This window comes from Motacilla alba, chromosome 4A (genome assembly GCF_015832195.1).
Source record: "Motacilla alba alba isolate MOTALB_02 chromosome 4A, Motacilla_alba_V1.0_pri, whole genome shotgun sequence".
Taxonomy (NCBI): domain Eukaryota; kingdom Metazoa; phylum Chordata; class Aves; order Passeriformes; family Motacillidae; genus Motacilla; species Motacilla alba.
In genome coordinates this window covers 7,601,965-7,623,344 of record NC_052045.1, presented here as the reverse complement: position 1 = coordinate 7,623,344, position 21,380 = coordinate 7,601,965, and the positions used below count along the sequence as shown (strand labels likewise).

Here is a 21,380-nt window from a genome sequence, read left to right as displayed (position 1 = left end):
GCACAGGGTAACTAGGAGCAGCAGCAAACCTTACAATGTACTCACTTGTTGGGCTAATGCATTTCTTTGGGCAACCAACCAAGAATGTGGCTGTTTTCAGCAGCCTTCAGGGATCTCCACAAGTCTCCACAGTTGGGACAGCAAAGGCACAGAGGAGGCCAGGCAGCAGAGCAGGAGACGGAAACCAGCTGTGGGAGCACTGAGGGAAGCTCCTGAGCTGGGAGGCACAGGCCAAGGTGTGCTGTGGCAGGAGGTGCCTGCAGGTCTGAGGGTGCAGATTTCACAGGGCAGAAGGAGGAACTCAAAAGTCCAGTGTGAACAACTGTTTTTTATTGTCCACCTTCTAAAACAAAGGACAGCAACATGCAGAGTGAGCAGGACCCATACTCCTGGTTCTTTCTACATTTTAATCTATTTTTTTTGTCCCAACTTCTGTCTTTCTGAAATCCTTCTGGCAGGCTGCAGTGGTTTCTCCACTGTGGATTTTCTGGGCTGTCTCCCTGCTTTACAGTGATGTCCTACAAAGACTTAAAGGGTTGTTCTTTAATTATTAAGATTCCCCCCCCCCCCCCCCAAATCTTACGCAGGTGTCATCATTCTCAAGATTTCCAAGTAGATTTCATGTAGGTTTAGGGTAACAGTAAGTTTTTAAAATAAAAGTACTTCCAAGAAGCTGCTTGTTCCATTCCTACCTGCTCCTGATATCTTTTTTCCCTTGCTGCTTAACTGAGGACAGATTTGGGGAAGCAAAGGACCCCAAAGAACCCCCTTACCTGTCTCTCTCCCTCAGATTTAAGCAGGGCACTGAGGTACTGGGGCTGTCATGGTGCTGCCAGGAGGTGATGGCTGATGTGCCTAAGCAGAGCACAGTTAGAGAGTGTGAACCCTCTTCCCAGTGCTCACCATGGGGGGCTTCTAAAGCTTGAAAAACACTCCTGAGATATTTCTGGAGAAGGATAATCCTCTAAACTGGCCAAGGAGAAGACAGCCACACACAGAGCTTTGTCTTCAACAGCCAGGTACTCCCTGCAGCACTGGAGGGAGGTGAGGCAAGTGAGGAGACGGGCTCTATGCTGGGGTTTTGTCCTGTCCACATGGCATCAGCTCGAGAAGCAGCCTCCCACGAAGATCTTTCTCCTTTCCAAAAGGGCCTGAAACACCCTGCCCTCCAGCGTGCCTCCCTGCAGCTGGGAAAAGCAGCAGCTGAAACTATTATTTGAGAAGTCTCTTTTTCTCCCTCCCCCTCAATGAAGACTCCAGCAGCTGAGCTCCAAGCATCAGCTTGGGCAGGACACAGGGGCTTAGCAGGGCTTTAGGAGATCCCTGGCTGAAGCAAGAATCCCCCTTCAAAGTGTGGTGGCAGAGGCAAACCAGCTTCCAAGTGCGGTACAAGGCTTGAATACTTCTGAACACACCCCTGATGTCCATTAACACATCCTCTATAGCTAAGAGCACTCGCACAACACGATCCCATCAATGTTTCATAAGCTGTAAGCAGACCTGCAAACGAAGAGTGTCACCATTCTTTGACCCTGGGTCAGCACCGGCCACCTCTGCTCCCTCTGGCCCGTGTCAGGCACCTAGGTGAAATACTTGGAGGCCCCTCTGGAAATCCTCTCTTCAGCAGCACCGGTGGCAAAGGACACCTCCTCATCTTCCTCATCCAGCTGGAGGCTGCCCGAGGAGAGCCGCACGCGGGCCGTGGGCGCGCGCAGCACGCGGCCGTACAGGGAGCAGTGCTCGGCGGCCAGCAGGTCCGAGTCGGAGTCGCTGGACTCGGTGCTGCTGCCCAGGTAGCGCTCGGTGGAGCGCCGCAGCCCCAGAGCCAGCCCTTGCTGGGCTGGGACGTGCCAAAAAACACCCCCTTTCCGACTGCTGAGAGCAGGGCACGGCCCCAGCGGCCTGAACTCGGAGCCGTAGGGGAAGCGGATGGTTTTCATGTCCGACTGGCTCCAAGACCGCTTGGGAGGCTGCTCCTGAAGGCCGGAATCGAAGGAGCGAGCCAGTGACCTGCTCTCCCCTGCCATGCTCGTGCCCACGGCTGTGCCTGCAGCCTCACCGTGGAGCTGCCCAGCCTGGGCCCCGCTCGGGCTCTGCCAGGGGGGTTTTGCTGCCACGGGGCCGCTTGCACCGGCCGGTCCTGCTGTGTCCTCGCCAGGGGCCAGGGCAGGGCGTGAGGGCTGCAGCGCCCTGTCCAGATAGAAGAGCACAGCGGGGGCTGGGGCCACCATGGGCGGGGGACAGGGCACATCCGTGTACACCAGCTGCCGGGTGCTCACTTCCCGCATGTTGCCCACAGAGGTGCTTTTACTGTTCCCAGCGAACTGGTGGTGGGGCCGAAAGGATGTCAAGGGATTCCTGGCTCCGAAGAGGTCGATGGGCTCCCACGCCCGCTCCATCTCCAGCTCGGCGTAGAGCAGGGGGAAGGCAGACGAGCTTTTGGAGTGGGGCAGGAAGGTGGGGGATGCTTCGGGCTTGGAGCGCTCCAGCTCAGCAGCAAATGTCACCTCCATGGTGGAGCTGCGGCGCCGGCTGTCCAGGGTGGGCTCAGAGCCGTGCACTCCGTTGGCGTGGTAGGAGCCCCGGCTGCCGTAGGCCAGGCGCAGCTCCTCCACCTGGGCAGGGCACAGAGCGGGTGGGAAGGGAGCACCCAGAGCTGAGGGTCTGGCCCCAGCTGGGGCAGCAGTGCCAAGGCCCTGGCACTGCTGTTACTGATGCCACGGGGACTCACCTGCTTTGACACATCCGTCAGGAGGTCCGGGGAGGAGCGGCACTGCCTCTCATCATAGCGGGACGTGTAGTGCTTCCTGCAGGACAAGAGCAAGGGCAGGTGTATGGCCAGGAGGGTCCTTCCCCTCTCCCCAGTCCCCTCAGGCACCGCTCCCTCCATGCCCCCGGTACCTCTCGAAGGGCAGGCTCTTCATTTTAGCCTTCCTCCCGTGCTCCAGCAGCTGCCGCTGAGTCCTGCCACTGCAGCATGGAGGGAGAAACGTGAGCAGCACCATCAGCCCCAGCCCTGGGCAGGCCCTGTGCCCCTTGTGAGGGGATGCAGCAGGACTGAGGCAGGGCTCTCTCCAGGAGAAGTAGCTGCTATCATCCCCTTGGATTCAGACAGGGCGGACATAACAGGGAGGCTTGGAGCCATCCCCAGGCCCTTCCCAGCCCCAGCAGTTTGGGTTTCCCCTGGGAATTCACCTGTAGCGGAAGCTGGAACCTTTGCTGCACAGAAGGGCTTTGGGCTTTGACTTGGGCTCTTCAGAGAGCCTGAAGAAGGCGTGGTACTCCACACACGTCTTCCAGAAGGCCTTGCAGGTGTCCCGGCTGACCATAGTGAACTCCAGCGTGTCCTTGCACAGTGCCTGTGTGCCAGAGACAGGACAGCCAGGGTCAGGGGCACAGCCCAAGCTCTGCCATTTGCCCTCCTGATCCCCCAAGGGTCATCTGGGCTGTCAGTGGCTCCAGGCAATGCACTGTCACCTCGCTGGGGACACAGGAGTAGCCCTCAAGAAGCAGCACCATCATGAGCAGCAGGAAGGGATTTTACTCAAAACTGGGGACTTTGTGTGATCTTCCATCCACAGCTGTCTGCTCCCGAGCCCAGCAGCTGCCTGTGGCGTGGTACTTACAGAGATGTTTGCATGGAGCTTGATGAGAAAATGCTTCCTCTTGAAACTCAGTTTGCGAATTTTGGACCAGTTGAAGGTGTTGATCTTTGTATTGCCCTGCAAGGACAAACACAGCAATTACAGCTGGATGGGCAACCTGTAAAGACAGAAACGCAGTGGGCCAAGGCCTGAGCTCACACGACGCTGCATCAGACTCCAATGCAGCTCTTGGAGCTGGGGATTGGTGTTTGACTCTCCATCAGCTGGTTCTACAAGGAGAAATTGAGGTTCAGGGCTTGACTCTGCCTGCTGAAGCTCTTTGCAAAAGTCCAGGATCCCCAGACAAACCTCAGACAGGTTAAGGCAGGGAGTCCTATCTGTGCCAGCTCAAATATCATGTGAGTTAAGGCAGAATCAGTGCCTCAAATAAATCATATTCTCCCCTCCTTTGCTGGGAAGTGTAGCAGTGCTCAGCTCACCCCCACACCTTTAGACCTGGTTTAAGCAGGCTGCAAGCACACATTAATTACTCTGTTATCATTTTGCACAAGGTTAGATACAGCCACAAGGCAGAACCAGGAAAAATTGTCTTACTCCACTCTGTGGCACCAGGACCCTCTCAGCTTTCTGCAAGAGCCCAGATTTTAATGGGCTCACAGATGCTCTAATCATGCGTGAGGGGTGTTTATGGCTCTGAATAAATAACCAGGTCTGGCAGCACTAATTACCAACAGCAGACCCACAGCTAGGTTTTATGTTTGGGTTTGTTGGGTTTTTTTTTTTTTTTTTTTTGCTGTGACAAGATGTTCCCAGGTTGAAATCAGCTGGTGTGGGAGCGGAGCGCTGCCTCATGCTGGCTGAGAGGAAGCCTGTATTTACCGTGCAGCTCGGCCGTGATTACAGCGTTATGTAATTGCACAGACGTGGGGGGCTATTTTCACCAGAAGATTACACAGTGAGCACATGTGACAGAGCCGTGGGACCTGTGCTGCTCACACGGCCACCACGCTCGTGGGACAAGGGCCAGCAGAGCTGGGGCACGTTCAGTGGCACGCAGGGCCGGTGGGGTTGAGCCCCACAGCATCCCCTGCACCCCCCTGGCTGTGGAACACGTGCCCTCTTGTAGGATTTGGCAGAGCTTGAGGCACTCAAAGGGGAGAAGGGTCACCTCCATGTGGAGAGGCCAAACCTGAGCCCCGGGCTCACCCGCAGCACCAGCACCCCCATGTGTGTCACGGCCAGGTTGATCTGTGTCCCCTCGCCGTCGCTGGCGGGGTGCGGGCGGATCCCGTACATCTCCAGCTTCCTGGCCACGTCCAGCAGCTGAGCGTCCGACTCGGCTGGCGTCTTCCCTCTGGAGACACAACGCACAGGAAGCCACAGGAGTGAGAAGGGAGATGCTGAAATGGGCTGAAAAAAGCTGGTTTGTGGGTGCACAGGTTGGCATCACACCCACCCCACTGCCAGCCCTGCCTGCTGATGGGATCATCGTGTCAGCAGAGATCCAGCATGGGGGTTGTGGCTGGCCGTGGTGTGGAGCAGCCCTCACCTGTGTCTCCGGTGGTAGTGCATGATCTTGTTGTCCAGGTACTCCTGGTTGGGCAGGTACCTGTGTGTGGCCAGGTGCTGCTGGTCTGTCTCCTCGTGGAAGTCGCCCAGCTCGGCTTTGGAACACAGGGAGAGCATGGATTAGGCTGTGAGGGGTCAGTGCAGAGGGGAGCCCTGGCTGCACGGCCGAAGCCTGTCCCCAGGGAAGGGGCCCTGGCCCTGCAGGCGCTGGCTTGCCCTTACACTGCAGCAGGTGGGAGACGAGCAGCGCCGCGCTCTTGTCGCTGCAGGGCAGCCGCCCCTGTGCCAGGTCCTTCTTGATCTGCAGGGTGAAGAGGTACCTGTGGAGGAGGACAGGAGCATGCCCTGGGGGAACTGGGTGCTGGGCTGAGCTGTGCTTGCTCCCATATCTCATGGGATGCACATCCACAGGGTCACAGGATGAGCGTGCAGCCCCTGGTGAAGGCTGCAGCTGGGCACCGGTAGGGCCAGCACGTCCCTGTCATTGAAATGCTCATTAGTAGATTTCAAAATTAACATTCCTTTCTGTTTTGGAGGGCATTTGCCTCTCTTGCGGCTGACGTTCTGCAGAAGCACCGTCTCGATTTTATTCTTAGTCCCTGTTTGCAGTGCTTTCTCTAAAATTGTAGAAGCTAACAATGTCATTTTTAAAAATAAAACTAAAGTTGTTCTCTCAGAACACTGCTTGAGGCAGGAGCTAGACTGAGCAGTCAGACTCTGTGCTCAACTGCTAAAGTGTTTGGCAGTAAACAAATCGCAGCCTCATAAGACAGCTGATCCTTCAAATGGATTGTGTTTTAAAACAGTGGATCAAGAAAAGATATTCTCTGGTTTTGTTCTGTAAAGTGTAATAAGCATAACACTTAGGATAACCACTGCACACAGACAGGCTGGGGTGGGTGAAGATAAAGAATTAACACACTGCAAAAACACAGAACTGTGTGGTAAGAAGGTGATAAAACAAGCACTGTACCTGGTCAGTTCTTCTCTCAGGTGGCTGGGGTCCACTGGGAAAAATTTCACCATAAATTTGAAAAGAACCTCCTTAGGATCTTAAAACACAACATCTTCATAAGTTTTCTTTTACATGTCTATTGAGAACATTTACAACTCTCTTCACACATGCTGCCTCCTTACAGAGTAAATTATCTGGACCCTTAAAAATCAGGGACTACAACCTGCCCCCCCAAAACCAGCCTGCCCAGGCCCCCAGCATTACCAATGAATACAAATAGAGGTTTGGATATCTAAAGAATACTAAAGAGAAAAATGTCCCAGCAGTTCTTTAAATTGCAAAAATCCCTGTTAGAGGGGGTTTCCATGAAATGGTGCCAGGGAGCGTGGCCAGAGCCTTGGTGTAATTGCCATCACTGGGGCTGTGTGTTAAACTCAGCCCTCCAAGCACTTGGGATGCAACAGCTCCATAGGAGGCTGCCTGGGCAAAGGGGTTTTTTGTGGGATGAGTGAGAACAAGCAGCCAAGCCCAAGGCAAAATGTGTGGAGGGAGAGAGGCAATTATGTAAGCACCGACTGTCACAGAACACCCTGGATGGCTCAGAGGGACAGGCCAGAAGCACTTGGTAAAGGAAATAGGTGCCTGCAACAATTCCAATTGTGGTGCTCTCAGAAAGGAAAGGTTCCTTATCAGGCTTTCCCCTTTCAGGGAAATTCATGCAAACCCTGCTCTGCAGCCTCCCCATGGCAAAGACTGGGGTCATGGCCCCAAGCTCTCAGTCCCCTCCCAGCCATCCTGTACTTGGGGAAAACACTATGGGCATGGAAAGAGGCCTGAGCTGGGAGCAGCATTGAGCTGACACTGCTCATGGCCATGGCAGAGGAGGCTGGGCCTGAATTCAGGTCAGGCTCTGCAGCAGCTCTGTGGGGCTGGGGAGGAGCTGCAGGGCCTGCGGGGCAGAGGGGGGACCCTGCCTCATGCAGGTGCCTGGGCCACTCTGAGCTGCAAAGGGAAAAGGAGGACAAGCAGGAGCAGTGCCTGTCACACTGCCAGCACGGCCACACAGGCACTCAGCCACCCCTGCTCCTCTGCCAAGCTGTCAGATTATTAACAGCTCCAGCCTAAAATGGTGCAGATACCAGATTGCAAAGGCAGTGGTATTTCTCTGGGATTTTGTATGGACTGAGGTGTCCTTGCAAACAATCCTGCCCAGCCTCACCCTCTAAAATGAGCCTGGTTAAGTGCTGGAAGCCAGAGATCCTGTCCCCCAGAAACAATACGGCACAAATATGTCTGTGCTAGGCTGTCACTGGTAACGATTTATAAGAATTCTATTCTTGAAATACTTACTTTTCACTTGCTTTGTTATGGGTTTTAGTGGTTCCAACCAGACCTGAAATAAGGCAAAGAAGAGCAGGGTAAATAAACAGCACAAGAGATGGGGAATAAAAGCAGCAGCAGCATGGTAGAATGCAGCATGAAAACACCGGCCAGCTTGGCTGCTGTGACAAGTGTCCTGCTGGGCAGTGCCACACGGATGGCAATGGATAGACCACGAGCTGGAGCTTGTGGGGCTTGTGGCTCCCCTCCTAACTGCCATTTTCAGGGTTTTCCTGCCATCATGGCAAAACTTTCTATTTAATTTTCCATTTGGAATTTCAGGGAGGTGCCAACAACCCCCAGCCATGCAGGCACTGGCAGCTCCAGGTGCCGGCTGCACTCACCTGGTTCCCAGCCTGGCTGTGAAACTCCAGCCCAAAGTATTCCTTCTCCACGAGGTTGAGGTGGCTGCAGGTGAGGTTGAAGAGCCCTTTTCCACAGGATTTTTGCTAGCAAACAAACACAGCACAGAAGCAGCAGGTTAGGCAATGCTGACATGATGGGATTTCAGAGAGTTAGGGAGAAATTTCAGCTCCCTTCCTGCACCCCTTTCCTGACCATGCAGCAGCAGAATCTTAATAAATGCTGTTGGCTTCAGCATGTACAACAGGACAGCTGCATGCTGTGCCCCCTGCTTTTGGAAACAGATTCCTTCCCATCACATCTTTCCTTTATTAAGGAACATAAACCAGAAAGGAGAGCAAGAGAAAATAAACCATGTTTTGACTCACTGGTCACAACTATCACTGTGTGAGCAGTTCTGCCCCTGGCAAACCAATGAGTGATCCCCAGGACGAGCACCTGCCTGAACCAGGGACAGCCATGGCAAACGTGCTTCATTCAGAGCCAACGGGAGCAGACCTCAAACCTGTGCAGTGAGTCTGTGTCCCAGCAGCTGGGGATGAGCTGCTATTATGGTTCATGGTAATTAACAGCAGCAGGACCAGAGATCCTGTGCCGTGGGCTCTGAGTCATCCGTGGGCTTTAGCAATATGAATTAAGTGGTGCTACATGCTGATAAGGGAGGCCAGGCTGTAGTTATTCCCAGTAAACAGAAACACTTGGAGGGTGTTTTCTTGACTTGTTGCCATGCTGTATGATCAGGCTGGAGATCAAATCAGGAGGCCCCTGGCTCTGGAAAATGCTCCAGAAAGCACCAGAAATTAAAATGGCAGTGACCCACCCCAACAAAACCCTGATATGGCTTCAGCTTGTGAAAAGCAGACCAAAAAGAAGTAATGGTTATTGCAAAAGCAGGCTGGAGCAGAGAGGCCAGGTTAGACAGCTGCTAAATTATCACATGTTGGGTGATGGAGGGGAAGACAGGCTGCAGCTCCCTGTGGCAGTGGCTGTCCCCAGCAGGGATGGGAGGGACCTGGCTGCTGGTGGTGATGCACACTAATAACCACCTTTCAGGGCTTCTCCTGGGATGAAATTGCTGGCTCTGTGCTGAAAGGCTGCAGAAAAGTGATAGCATAATAACAGCATTCACTTTGCAGCACTCCCAGTTCTCCTCAAAATTACTGGATCACAAGGGTAATTAAAAAAATTATAAATGTTTTTTCCCAAGCTAGAATTTTCTAGCATGAAAGGCCTTGGCCTTTGTCAGGCAGCCAGGAAAGACAAGCATTTCTTACTGGGTTATTACCTACCATATATCTGCTGGGAGCAACCCACTCTACTCCAAGGCCAGCACTGCCCGGGGCAGGCACCACGGGACAGGAGCAGCCCCAAACCCAGGAAAACCTGCTCACTGGGAGACACAGCCCTGCTGCTGCAGGGGGTGCTTTAGAAGCAGAGCCTTTCTCTTGTAGAGTGTTGCTTGCAGGTGTCCTGTCCTGGATTTTGGGGTGCAGAGGCCAGTGCTTCCTCAAGCACTGGGGCACAGTCACGCTCAGCAGCATCAGCCCTGCACTGCACCAAGTGAGAGAAGTGGGGTCTGTGCTGGGCAGAAGCAATGGCATGTGGGGCTGTTTGTCCCATGTCCCAGCCTACAGGTGCCTCTGGGAATGATGCAGGGCCAGGTGAGCAGCCACAGGCAGAAACCCCAGAGCAGAAGGTGAAAAGGGGAGGCTGCACTCGCCCTTCACTCCTCAGTGAAAGCATCTGGGACTGTGAGCAGAATCAGAAAGCCAGAGGCACTTCCAGGGGCAGACAGCAGCACGTGCAACACACGGGACACATGCACACCCCCATGTCCCCAGAGGGACCCTGGCAGCACCTGCAGCCCAAAGGCAAAGTCCATTTCTGCAGCATTCCCATAGGACACGCTGCTACAGCCAGGTCCATGGGTTAGGGTGAGCAACACCTTGTGGGATTTGGTGTGATTTTTTCCCACCACCATCTCCCTTGGGAGATGCCTGCCCTATCAGCACAGTGCCATGCACCAAAAGCCACCAGCCTTTGCTCCTCTGCGACCAGGCCCACCCACCTCCTGGCAAGGAATTCCCAGCTTTACAGGGGACACACGACCACAGGAGTCTGTGTCCTTCACTCAGCCTCAGCAGCCTCAGTTTTTCTGGGCTTGTTTGGTTTGCCCAGCAACATCCCAGGCCCAGCCATGGCGTGTTCAGCAGAGAGGGCACAGTGGGGACATTCAGAGATGTGCCAAGCCCCTCTCTGCCCTGAGGGCTCAGACCTGTTATCCCAGGAACCAGTGCTCAGCTGAAGGAAATCCTGGGAGCTCAATGGTCCCAACTGATGCAGATGAAGGCAGAAGCCTTCCTGGGTGAGCATCCAGCACCAGAACTTGTTCTCGTGTAAAGCAGCCTGAAAAGGAGACCTTGCTGCACATGCCAGCAGCTGTGACACCCACGTGAGGCAGGTAGAGATGTTTACACTGAGCATGAGGTGCAGGGGGAGTCAGGCCCTCTGTGTTTTCTCCCTTTTGTCCTTTTCCCTCCCATTATACTGAAGTACTCCTCATTCAAAAGAGCTTTCCAAAGTCAGGAGGGGTTTAGGAAGAGTTGCTTAAAATATCTGCTCAAAACTTAGCCCAAAGCACTCCTTTTATACTGGAGAAGTCACTAATTCAGCTACTCATTTATTGTACCCGCACAGCAGCAGCAAATGCATGAAATGCCTAAAAGGGGTTTCCAATACCATTGCATGCTAAAAAAGGAAATGACCAGGAGTTCCTCTAATGGAAGCTATTTGCTGCAATAACATGTCGTGCAGAGCTATAGTGCTGCGTTTTGAGCAAATAAGAAAACAGAGATGGGAAAAAATGCAGCAACATTGTAGCAGAAGCATCTTTTGAATTGTGTCTCACTGCAACCTGGTCTAATCAATGGGGGGAGGAGGGGAAGGCATTTTAAAATTACTAGTCTCATTTTTAAGCTGACTCCTGGACTAGCATAGATTAATTAAACTAAATCAAACAACTTCAGTACTGTGGCAAGGGATGGAATTGCTTTATATTCCTCTTTTGTGCAAAATACTGTCACAAAGAAATGGAGCTGTGCATCTGAGAGAGCAGTTCTCAGGCTGTGCTATAAACCACAGAAGAGGACAATATAAGAAAATCAACAGAACTTGAAAAAAAAACCACTTTATATTAAACACTCTGCTCCCACAGGAGGTGCAGGTAAGTACTAGAACAAATCTACTTGAATTAATTAACTCAATAAGCTACTGTGATTATTAAACCCTAACCAACAGTAAATGTGCAATCACACTTGTAAAAAGATGCTTCTAACACACAGTCAAGACATACCTACTTTCAGTTATCTATACAAATATGCATAAATCTAACACCATTGATATTAATACTTAATATTTTAAACCTAGTTCAGAGCTAGGATTTGTTAAATGTGAATTATTAATCACAATATGTTGTGGGACACTGCCATGCAGAAAATAAGACAGAGTGAGTTTTTTTCCTCAGCTATTCATAAAACCACACAGTTTTCTTTTTCACCTGAATGCCCAGGAGAAGATGTGTGCAGATGTTTCTCAACAGGGATAACTTGGACAAATATGCTATTTTTATTCTGTTCCCAGACTTTACTTCCTTGCTGAATGTTTACACTGGCAGCCAGACAAATGAGAGAACTCAACACTTGTCAAGACCATCACTTAATATTAACTGATTCACTAAAGATCACATCAGGTAAGTAAAAGCCATTCCTCCTTCTTTATAAATAATGCCAACAACAGGGGAGCATAGGAGTATGCTGATACCAAAAAACACCAATTAGTTCTAGAAAGCTTCATTTTGAATTTGAGATTGGTTTTCTTGTTTGTTTGCTGGATTTTTTTAAAAGCTGAAAACAAGAAGCTAACAGAGACCATGCAATCCTTCAGAGCAGCAATGACTTAATAATTAACACCAAAAAATCAGTAAGAATATGATACCCACTTACATCAACTACAAAGATCTTCTGGGAATCATCCAGGAACTGGACTTTCAGGTGCAGCATCCTCGGGCACGCGGCTGGGTGTGCAGCAGGCACAGCAGTGCTAGCAGTGTGAGCCAGGAGCTGGGAAGGGAGCCCTGACTCCTCTTGCACATATAATTCCCTCTCAGCTGGATGGAGAAGGCTGCACTCACAGATGTGGAACAGAGGCTGGAGCACATGAGCTGACTGCCTAAAAACTAATTTAAAAAAACCAAACAAAAAAACCCCAAAAAACCAATACCTCCCTTGGTTTAAATGTCACCACTGCAATAAAAGATGTTTTCTGCCTGTGAATTATGGGTGTATTAATAGGGGGAGATTGGCAGTAATGGGGCTGAGATAAATGCTCAGCTCTTGCAGCTGGTGGTGAGCAATGCGAGGGCAAAGCAAACCCACACTTGCTACCACGGGTCAGGGGAGAAGAGCTGAGCATCTCTCCTACAAAGTCACCAGCAGTGAGAGTCACCCTTGCTCTGCTCTGGTCAAGGGGCACTGGCAGGGCAGCTGGCTGGCAGCTGTGCTGGCTCCATGGGGTGGGCAGATCACGTCCTGTCCACTGAGTGATGTGTGGATGGGCTGATGTACTTCACCAGAGACTGGAAAATGTTTCCAACTGGACTCAAAACCGGTTGTGAATCCTTCCTGGAGAGGCAGAGGAGAGCCTGCTCCTAACTCCCAGCTCACACTGTGGTTGAGTAGCTTAACGAAGTCTCACAAGCCTTTGAGACAACCTGGTTCCCAGTTCAAATCTGAAAAGCCCCTGTCCCCACTCATCAGCTCATCCTCAGATTGCCAGAGCCAGCCCCCATCCTGAGGCTGCTCTGTGCTGGGTGCCTGGGGATGCTTGTGCTGCTTCTCTGCCCCAGGTGCTGCAGGGCCATGAGGAGCCCTCTGACCCCTCTGGTTCTTTCACCCATCAGAGAGCACCTCACTGAGCTTTTGGGTGAAAGCAGCCTTTGGGCAGGAGCCCCCACTTTCAGAAATAGATGCACTGAGCAGTGCCGAAGGCAGGCACTGGACTGCAAGAGGGGATCATTATTGCTGCTGGAAAAAGTCACAAACACACACCATCCTGTGGGGCCCAGAGTGATAGAAACATGGCTCAGCAAACAAAAAAACACCTTCAGTGCTGCAGAGATTTTGCTTGGTGCTCCCTTGCCTGTTTTTACTGAAACTTCCACTGGAAGTCACTCCAGACCATTTGCCATGGCCTCTCTTACACTTCCCAAACATTCTTGATGATATCAAGACAGAGACCATCAGGGCAACATAATACCTTGTCATCTCTGGTGCAGAGAGAAAGACCGTAGAGCTTTTTATCCACAGAAAAATATATAAATCTTCTGCTAACCAAGACAAAAAGGAGCCTGAAAATCAAAGCCAACCTGCTTTTCCCCATGAAGCTGCTCCACAAATCAGCTGAGTCCACTGTGCTCCAGGAGGGGATGGCTGTGCCCCCTGTGCCAGCCCCACGTCAAGGACCAAATTTGCAGCTCTGCCTGTGGCCCTGGGGTCTGAGGTCTTTGTGTCACAGGAGAAGGGCAGCATCACGTACAAACCATCTGGGGGGGCTGAGTGCACTCTCCCTCTGCAGCTTCAAATGTTTGTGCTGTCAAATATTGACAGGCACCAAGGAGAGGAGCAGCTCCCCTGTGAGTGGCTCTCACATCGCAGGCACAGCTCTGCACTGGGAGCATGGCAGGGACACTGGGCTGGCAGGAGGGATGTATGGGGGTGCAATAGGGGAGCCCCCAAGCCCAGAAGAAGCCATGTCTCCCTGCTACAGGCTTTCCTGGCATGCCAGGGCACTGACCCTGGACTCCACAGATGCTGCTGGAAGCGGGGCACTGGCCACTTGGGCTGTAGGCAGAAGAAAAGGGTTTATTTCACTACCTTGCTATGAAGAAATAAGGCTGTTTTGGGTCAGACAGGACCTCTGGCCACCCTATAAAGCTATCCATGGACACAGCATGGAGCCAGCAGCAGCAAACAGGATCAAACTACATTAACAAGAGCTTTTTGGGATAGGATGCTGAAGGACAGCAAGAAGAGATGTGGGACAAGCAAGGTTTGCTTGGGGCATGGAGATTGTTGCTGTCTGAGCAGATGAGAAACCTGTTTTACTCCCACCTATCTCCTTCTGGAGGTGACTTGGGGGCCAGCCGGAGCAGCACACAAGGGGAGCACCAGGAATAATTCTGGCTCCTGGCCTGAGCCAATGCCAAAGTCCAGCCTGGTATGTATGTCCTCCTTATCTGCAGGGGCAGGGAAAAGTGTGAAAATGGTGCAGGAAAGCACAGAACACGCGAAGGGCAAGCACAGCCATAGTGGCAGGTGGGGAGGGGACCCCAAGCAGCAGCACCAGAGAACAGAGGGGCCTGAGCAGCAGCACGGGGGAGTGAGTTCTGCTTCAGGGCTCCTGGCTCAGCCAGCTCAGCCCTTGATTTTAAATACCCTGGGCCCTGCTACCACCATCCTGCATTGCACCAGTTCTCTCAGGAAGGACTTTCTTCCACCGAGTGCATCTGACCCCATATTAGGCTGCATGCATTGGCTCAGGGTCTTCTTCAGCCTCTCAAATACCCTGCAGCTTGCTGGGATGGACTGAGCAGAGCAAGAAACAAGAAGTTTCCTTCCTCCCAAACCCTGCTGCCGCTTTTTCCAAGGAGAAATGTTTGTATGTTTCTCCTTTGTTCCCTGTCGGTGTTGGAGCGAGGGCAGAGAGAGGGCAGAGAGCTGAGCACTGCAGCTGCACCCTGCAGAGCCTCCTGGAAGGGTGAGCCATTGTCACTGGGCAGTGAGCCAGCCAGTGCAGAGCTGGTTTGGGGCTGGGGATGGGCAAGGAAATGCCCCAAACCTCCCCATTGCCTCCTGAGAGAGGAGCAGGCTGTGAGAGACCAAACTCTGGCAGAGAAGGGACATAACATGCTACCCCTGCATCCCTGTGCACTGCTGTCCCTTAGACTCTGTCATGTTTATCTTCAAGTTTGGTTTAGAGGAAAGGAAATTGAGATGTATAGATAAAGTCATTGAATAGAGATCTGCCAGGGGATTTTAAACACCACAGTCCAAGAGGCAAGGACCCACACCCAGCTCGTTGCTGAGCAGACAGAAATGCACACTTGAAATGCCAGACAGGACTCACCCAGGTGGACTTTGGTCAGCTGTGACCTTTCATACACCCACATTTCACCTCCTCTTCCTCAGCTGGAGCTGCAAGGAGAACATCCACGTTCCCTCCTCACCCAGCCATAACTCCCCCAGCTGCAGGGCCAGGGAGCAAGGCAGCCCTTGGCAGCATTACTGAGAGCAGGCTCTGGCACAGCCAAAATCCTTCTGGACTGCTCCAGGCCCACAACAGGATGTCCCAGCTGGTTAATGAATCCAAGGCATGGCACCAGCACTGTAAAAGGGACATTTCTTTCCAGAACAGGGTACCTACCACATTCCTTCTGCCCTTCCAGGAGGAATGGCTTCACTCTCAGCTGCAGTCCCAGCTTATACACAGTTGCTTAAAACTTATTACAAAATAACCCCCCCAAAATTTTTTTTCCAAAAAAAAAACCCTGAAAAATTGAGTTTGTTTAGCTTTGAAAGAGAAGAACAACAATCACCTGATTGATGCAGAGCCACTCCAGAATGGATCAGCTGTGTTCCCACGATAAAGAGAAAATGAAGAGTTTGCCAGAAACTGCAGGAAATATCTGAGTTAGGTCCTAGGAAAGACCCTTAAATTGTGAGGCAGAAAAAACACTGGAGCAGGCTGGAAAAACCAGAGTTGATTTAGACACACCTGCAGGGGACAGTCCAGGTACACGGTCCTTCCTTTAAACCTTTAACAGTGATCATTGTTTTACATTTTCTCCTCATTACATCTTGGATATATCTCAACAGTTAGACCCGACTTGTCATGTCCTGCCCTTCTAAAAACTTCTGTCTCAAAACTGTTCTATTTATTGAATATAATAAACAATGATACATTTACATTTTCATCACATTTTTCTTACCATCAGCTAAATAATCTGAAATCAGAGTGCTGACACTCATTACTCGTAAGTAATCGCTGGGAAAATGGAAATAATTGCATTTTTTATTTTGTGTTTAGGTGGGGTTCACCCATAACCTTCCAGCTGCAGGATAAGACTTCTCTGAGCAGCATTTTGATATCAGAAGGTGACATTATGCAGCAGTATTTTGCCCCAGTCCCACCCAAGGCAAAATTAGTGCATAATCTCATGCTCAAGGAATCACAGAATTAAAACAAATCTTGTGATTATATTTTTATTTTAGCTTCAGCAGCCAAAGTAAGTGGCTCTTTTTACCTACCTGCAATAACAGAATAGGAAATCCCAAATAACCTCGATTATGCACTAAAAACTCCAAGCACAACTGCAATTCCAGACACCTGCAACAAATTAACCCTAGGTGCAAAACATTCTTTGGAGTCCCGAAGCCCTGAAACCTGAATTTATTTCCATTTCTGTTCTGTTTTCGACCTGTGTTTGGCTGCCGGGGCCGGAGCACCGCCCTGCTCTGAGCCGGACCAGCCCAGGCCAAGCCACTCGTGGCTTCCACGCTCCCTCTCGTGGTGTTGGTGGTGCCCCACAACAAACCCAGAGAGGACTCGGTGTGCAGGCATGAGCAGGTCACTCCAGCAATCACACTTTCCATGCACCCATGGGCATTGCTCACCTTTCCTCCTTTTCCAGACTTTACATGTTATGTAAAAACGATTACAGGACTGCAGAAGGCAGCTTGCTGTAAGCAAATACAAATGACAGCACAAGCTGCACAAGAAACTAAATCCTGCCCTGCCTCTGGTGATACCCAGACCACTTTATCTCATTTTTGATATGCCAGTTGCACTGTGTTGTTGGCACAGCTATATAAAAAGCACTCTGTGATGTTTAATTCAAACAGGTCACTTCAAAGACATGAGAAAGCAATTTATGCAGCAAGAGAAAGCCTCTTAAAAGTATTGAATCAAAGGAGCACTGATGCCTCCAAGGACTTGGGCATTGCACGGCATTCAGTGATTTCCAGCAGGGGAGAGGCACCTCTCCACACCCGTGCAGCAGTGCACAGCACTGGGCTGGTACCTTTGTTTTTTGATGTCCTTTATTTTTTCACACATGTTGTTGCCGGGCCACTTGCTGAACATCAGGAAGGATCCTACAGCCAATGGCTTCATGAGAGGAAGCTGCCAAATGGAGTCTGCAATGCCAGGTGAATCCTAGTGGGAAGGACAGAGTTCTAAGGAACTATGCTGCTTGTTTTCATCACAGATGTGGTTTCCTTCTTGGCTCAAGACAAATGACTCTGGTTGAGTAAGCCTTGATTACACCTAGACAAGGAAAGCACATGTTCTCCAGGTACCTCCAGGCCAATGGATCAGACCCATTCCACCATATGGATCTTCATCCTGAGTTTTACTAACACTTCCCTCCCAGGTAGCCCCTCTACCCCCACTCCTTTTTTCCCTTTATTCTTTCCCAAAAGACCCTTATCACACTTCAGTCCTACCAGGGCACACCAAAATTCCAGGAATACAGCTCACAGCAGAGGGAAAGGCATGTCAAAGCCACTCTTCACAGCAGGCAGTGGAGGAGAACAGAGCAGTAATCACCTGAAGCTGGGAGCTTGGTACTTCTGTAGTGACCAAAGGTGATCCCCACTTCACTGCTGCTCTTCCAGGGCCTTCTGGCAGGTGGTGGCAGGTACAAGACAGACATATTTCCAAAACCAGGAAACATTCCTACATTGTGACTGTCCCAAGGTCTCAGGGGTACATTCACAAAACCTTTCCAGATTATTAAACTGGGCCCCAAGAGGGAACCATTTGGATGATCCTGTGCTGACAACTACTTCAGAGACAGCTGAAAGGAAAGGAATGCAGCTGGACACCCAAGCACTTCTAACCACAGCCTGATAATGGGCAGGGCCTGCAGCTAAAATCTTTCTTCTAACCTATTAAAACATCTGCATTACTGAGATTAGACCCAGAGCACTTGGCAAGGCTGTGCTAATTCCTGGAACAACAAATGGAAAATAATGACAAGATCAGTAATGTGACTGTGGTCCCTGCAAGGGACTTCAGAGATCCCATGTGACAGCCCAACACACAGAGGCAGGAGCTGCACTCACCTCACACACTCCTTCCTCCAGCAGTGGTGATTCAATACCATCTTAGAAAATCCCTCACCACCCCTCAGAGCTGCAACTTGCTCCAGCATTTACATGTGCTCTGTGAGCAGCTTTCTCTCTTTTCCAACATAGATTAGCTTTCTGAAAATTCTGTTAAATTCTTCTTGTTTTCCCACAGAAACCAGGCTGTTAGAGACTACAAAATCATTATTAATTTGAAGAAAAGGGGTCTAAGATCTGTCCCAGCAAGAGGATGAATCTCAAGCTGATGACTGATCATCCTATCTTTCCAGTTCCAAAAAAGACAAGTAGCCCTTCAGGAATGTCACAGACAGCAAGTCTATTTTCTCTTTTCTGGGCTGACCAAATATTTAAACATTATGTCAAGGTAGATCTTCCAAGGACATAAAACTGCATTAACTAGGCAGCCTAGTGGCAAGAGAAAAGTAATTTCTGGAAAAGCCAGAAATTTCCAAGAAAGCTGATTGTTTGCTTTACTGAGTTGCAGTTATAAATCAATTAAACCTTTTAGTAGAAGCATAAGCCTAAAGACTGAACAAGTTGCACTGTAGTCTCACAAATGTATGAAATACTAATCCTTTTCATAAGTCTGAGAATTTTTCGACTTTGTTATTTGAGTTCTAGTCCACTTATTTATTTACATGCAAGAAGTCCAATTTCAAAATTATTCTACAACCCTGGTGCATCTGATTCCAAGCAAGTCCAAGCACCTCCACATCTCTAACACACCCTTGCCCATATGCCCCCAGGAGGGAAGTGCTACAGTTATGATTTTTCTTCCCAGGCAAGAACAATTGAGGTCACCCCATAACTGGCAGTGTCGCTGAGTCTCAAATTCCACGCAAGCCTAATCACTGGAAATATGCTTAGGAGGAAGTAAGGCACTGCTGAGAGAGCTGTCACAGCACACCCAGACTGAACCAGCAGAACAGCAAACAGCACAGACATGCCACAAACCAAACAGGCAGTAAAGCCTCCCCTGTGAGTGAATATTTCACAGGTTCCAACATCATGAGAGACTCTTTCCCATCAATTATTGCAGTTATTGCTCCAGAGACTTTGGAGGGATTGAAGAAAACTGCTTTGAGGGAGAGCAGCAGCGGCAAGTAAGCTGATTCCATACTCAGTACATTGTTTGCAGAGAGCAAGTTTCATCCCCTACAATCCTGCAATCAGCACGGTCACTGCCAGCCCAGCTCAGCTCTGCCCTCAGCAGCACCAGCACCCTGCTGCCAGCGGGACATCACCTCTGCACCGAGCGCTGTGCCAACTACAGCTCAGTCCTCCTCTGCTCCTCGCGGCTGCATTGGCCAGGCAGAGATAAAAGAGGCTATGTAAAACACCCAAACCCACATTATTTCACTTTCAGAGTGCAGAGCATCGGGCCACGTCATCTCCCGACAGAGCGCGGCCGCAGCCCGGGAGCTGCTCGCTTCCTCCGGAGCGGGCGAGCCGTGACTCACCGGCCCCAGCAGCTGCCCGGGCCGCTGCCTCTGCACACAGATAACTCACACGGCCCCACGTACTGCTCCGCAAGCCCTATCTCATTTTAATTAAGACGAGACACTTCCACCTAGTTTCACACTGTAATTACAGCCCAGCCTCCCGGGGCAGATGCCAGCGTGCAGCTCCACACGAGGTGTGGCCGGCGGTTCTCCCTGCAGCCTGGCAGGGTCTCCGTGCTGGCTGTGGGGTTTGTGGGGCTGTAGGGTTTGTGGGGCTGAGGGCTGTACCCCTGCACACCCAGCCGGCTGCAGGGCCCAGCTCTGCCCTGGGCAGTGGCACAGTTACGTGTCACCCATGCTGGCTGGGGAGCGGGGTGGGGACAGGCCTCTCGCCAGGGCTGCAGCTGGCTCCTGCTCTCTGCTGGCTCTGGGGGGACATCCCTGTCCTCTGGCTGCAGGACACTGCAGGCACCTGTAGAGCAAGACCCGGTAGACCAAAGAAAAGGGTGCCATGAAACACTGCATAAACAGCCCCAAAACCAAACAGAGCAACATGACAGTGCCACACCTATTTACCAGAGCAACTGAGTTCACTCTCAGCACCAAAGACTTTTGAAAGATAATAGCTTAAATAACAATCTTACGTCCTTCCTTAAAATCCCCAACCCAGCCTGTATTACACTGGCACCTGGAAACAAACCAGTGGTGTAAGTCACAGGGTCTTAACTCACATCACTTCCCAACTTACAAATGGAAAGAGGAAGCAGCTTCCTTAGTTACACTGAGTGCCATAAGGAATTGGGAGTATTGCTGCATTCTGACTTCCTTTAAACCGCACAAGGAGTCAGACTCACACAGCAATGAACCCAATAGTAACACCACAAAGCAGACAGATCCTGAAGTGTCAGCTCCCACCCTCAGTGACACTAATGAGGGCTTCACCATCATCTCTCAGCTAGGTTAGGGAAGCAGACATTTCACCCAAAATCACTTAGAAGCACACCCTGCTCTTCTCTATCATTTCCCTCTCGAGATGGAAACTACTTCTCTATTGCAGCAAAGGAAGTGTGAGCAGGAAGACGAAACAGCACGGAAACCTACCTACAAGATAAGGCTAATGCTGCTTCAGCTGGAGGAGGGGTGGTGAGCAGGCTACGTGGTTTTGCCTGCTGCCACACTGCTGAGGACCGAAGGTACCAAGGTATCAACTTTTTCTCAACTTGCAATCACATGTTCCATTAATCACAGCTTTAGTTACAAATGCAGTACTAAAGGTCAGTGCCAAGACTGTATGTCCTGAGGAAGATGCTCTTTTTGTTACAGGGCCCAGATGACAATCACTGACTTGGCAAATTCAGGGCTTTTACTGAGCATTTAAGATAATTACTATCAAATTGCTCTGGGTACTTTGGTTTTCTGGAAAAATCTTGTGCCTCTCCTGTGGCAGAGTTCCAGGAGCACTCACTCCACCAGGGTGGTGGGAAGATGTCAGCTCTGGATGGAGGGCAGCTACAGACACTGCAAGGTGATGTCAGGACTTGCGGCCATCTTCACTCACATAGAGCCTGCATGAAAACAAGAACATTAGAGACTCGCACAAGACAAACACAGATTTCTTTTGAACAAAGTTCCATCACACTGGCCTGTGAGGGGGCTGCTCTGCACTGGCCCCAGCTCAGGGAGTGCCTGCCTTGCACAGCCCTTGCTCCCCTTCCCTCTCCTCAGAGCACCCAACACTGTGAGCTTTACACCCAGCTGGGGCACAGCTGCACACCCTGTTCCCCCACACCAGGACTCACTCAAGACAATTCAGATGTGGTTACTGCATTTAGAATACAACCAGGATCTCAAAAACAACCCA

At 50.8% G+C, this 21,380-nt stretch overlaps 1 protein-coding gene across 4 annotated transcripts; it reads right to left on the bottom strand.

Moving 5' to 3' along the window:
- Positions 1–302: 302 nt before the first annotated feature.
- On the bottom strand, positions 303–21,316 carry FRMD7 (FERM domain containing 7). 4 transcript variants are annotated; one of them, XM_038122946.1, is made up of 13 exons: positions 17,536–21,316; positions 11,874–17,142; positions 7,854–7,958; positions 7,480–7,522; positions 6,148–6,226; positions 5,397–5,494; positions 5,155–5,269; positions 4,812–4,959; positions 3,627–3,722; positions 3,196–3,359; positions 2,902–2,970; positions 2,732–2,807; positions 303–2,615 (listed from the first exon to the last, which is right to left on the bottom strand). In XM_038122946.1, exons 2-13 carry the CDS (start codon positions 11,928–11,930, stop codon positions 1,581–1,583), a joined length of 2,085 nt encoding a protein of 694 aa, XP_037978874.1. In that variant the 5' UTR covers positions 11,931–17,142; positions 17,536–21,316; the 3' UTR covers positions 303–1,580. The 4 variants fall into 4 exon arrangements, with proteins under 4 accessions (XP_037978874.1, XP_037978875.1, XP_037978876.1 ...); XM_038122947.1 differs by having other exon boundaries at positions 20,621–21,316; XM_038122948.1 differs by having other exon boundaries at positions 6,148–6,181; positions 11,874–21,316.
- Positions 21,317–21,380: the final 64 nt, after the last annotated feature.

Excerpts from the sequence above, each read along its gene's own strand:
- FRMD7 (XM_038122946.1), bottom strand. The coding sequence starts at position 11,930 with ATGCTGCACCTGAAAGTCCAGTTCCTGGATGATTCCCAGAAGATCTTT. Across the intron at positions 2,971-3,195 it reads GGTTCCAGCTTCCGCTACAG|TGGCAGGACTCAGCGGCAGC; the intron begins GTGAATTCCCAG and ends TCCATGCTGCAG. Across the intron at positions 2,616-2,731 it reads TGACGGATGTGTCAAAGCAG|GTGGAGGAGCTGCGCCTGGC; the intron begins GTGAGTCCCCGT and ends TGCCCTGCCCAG.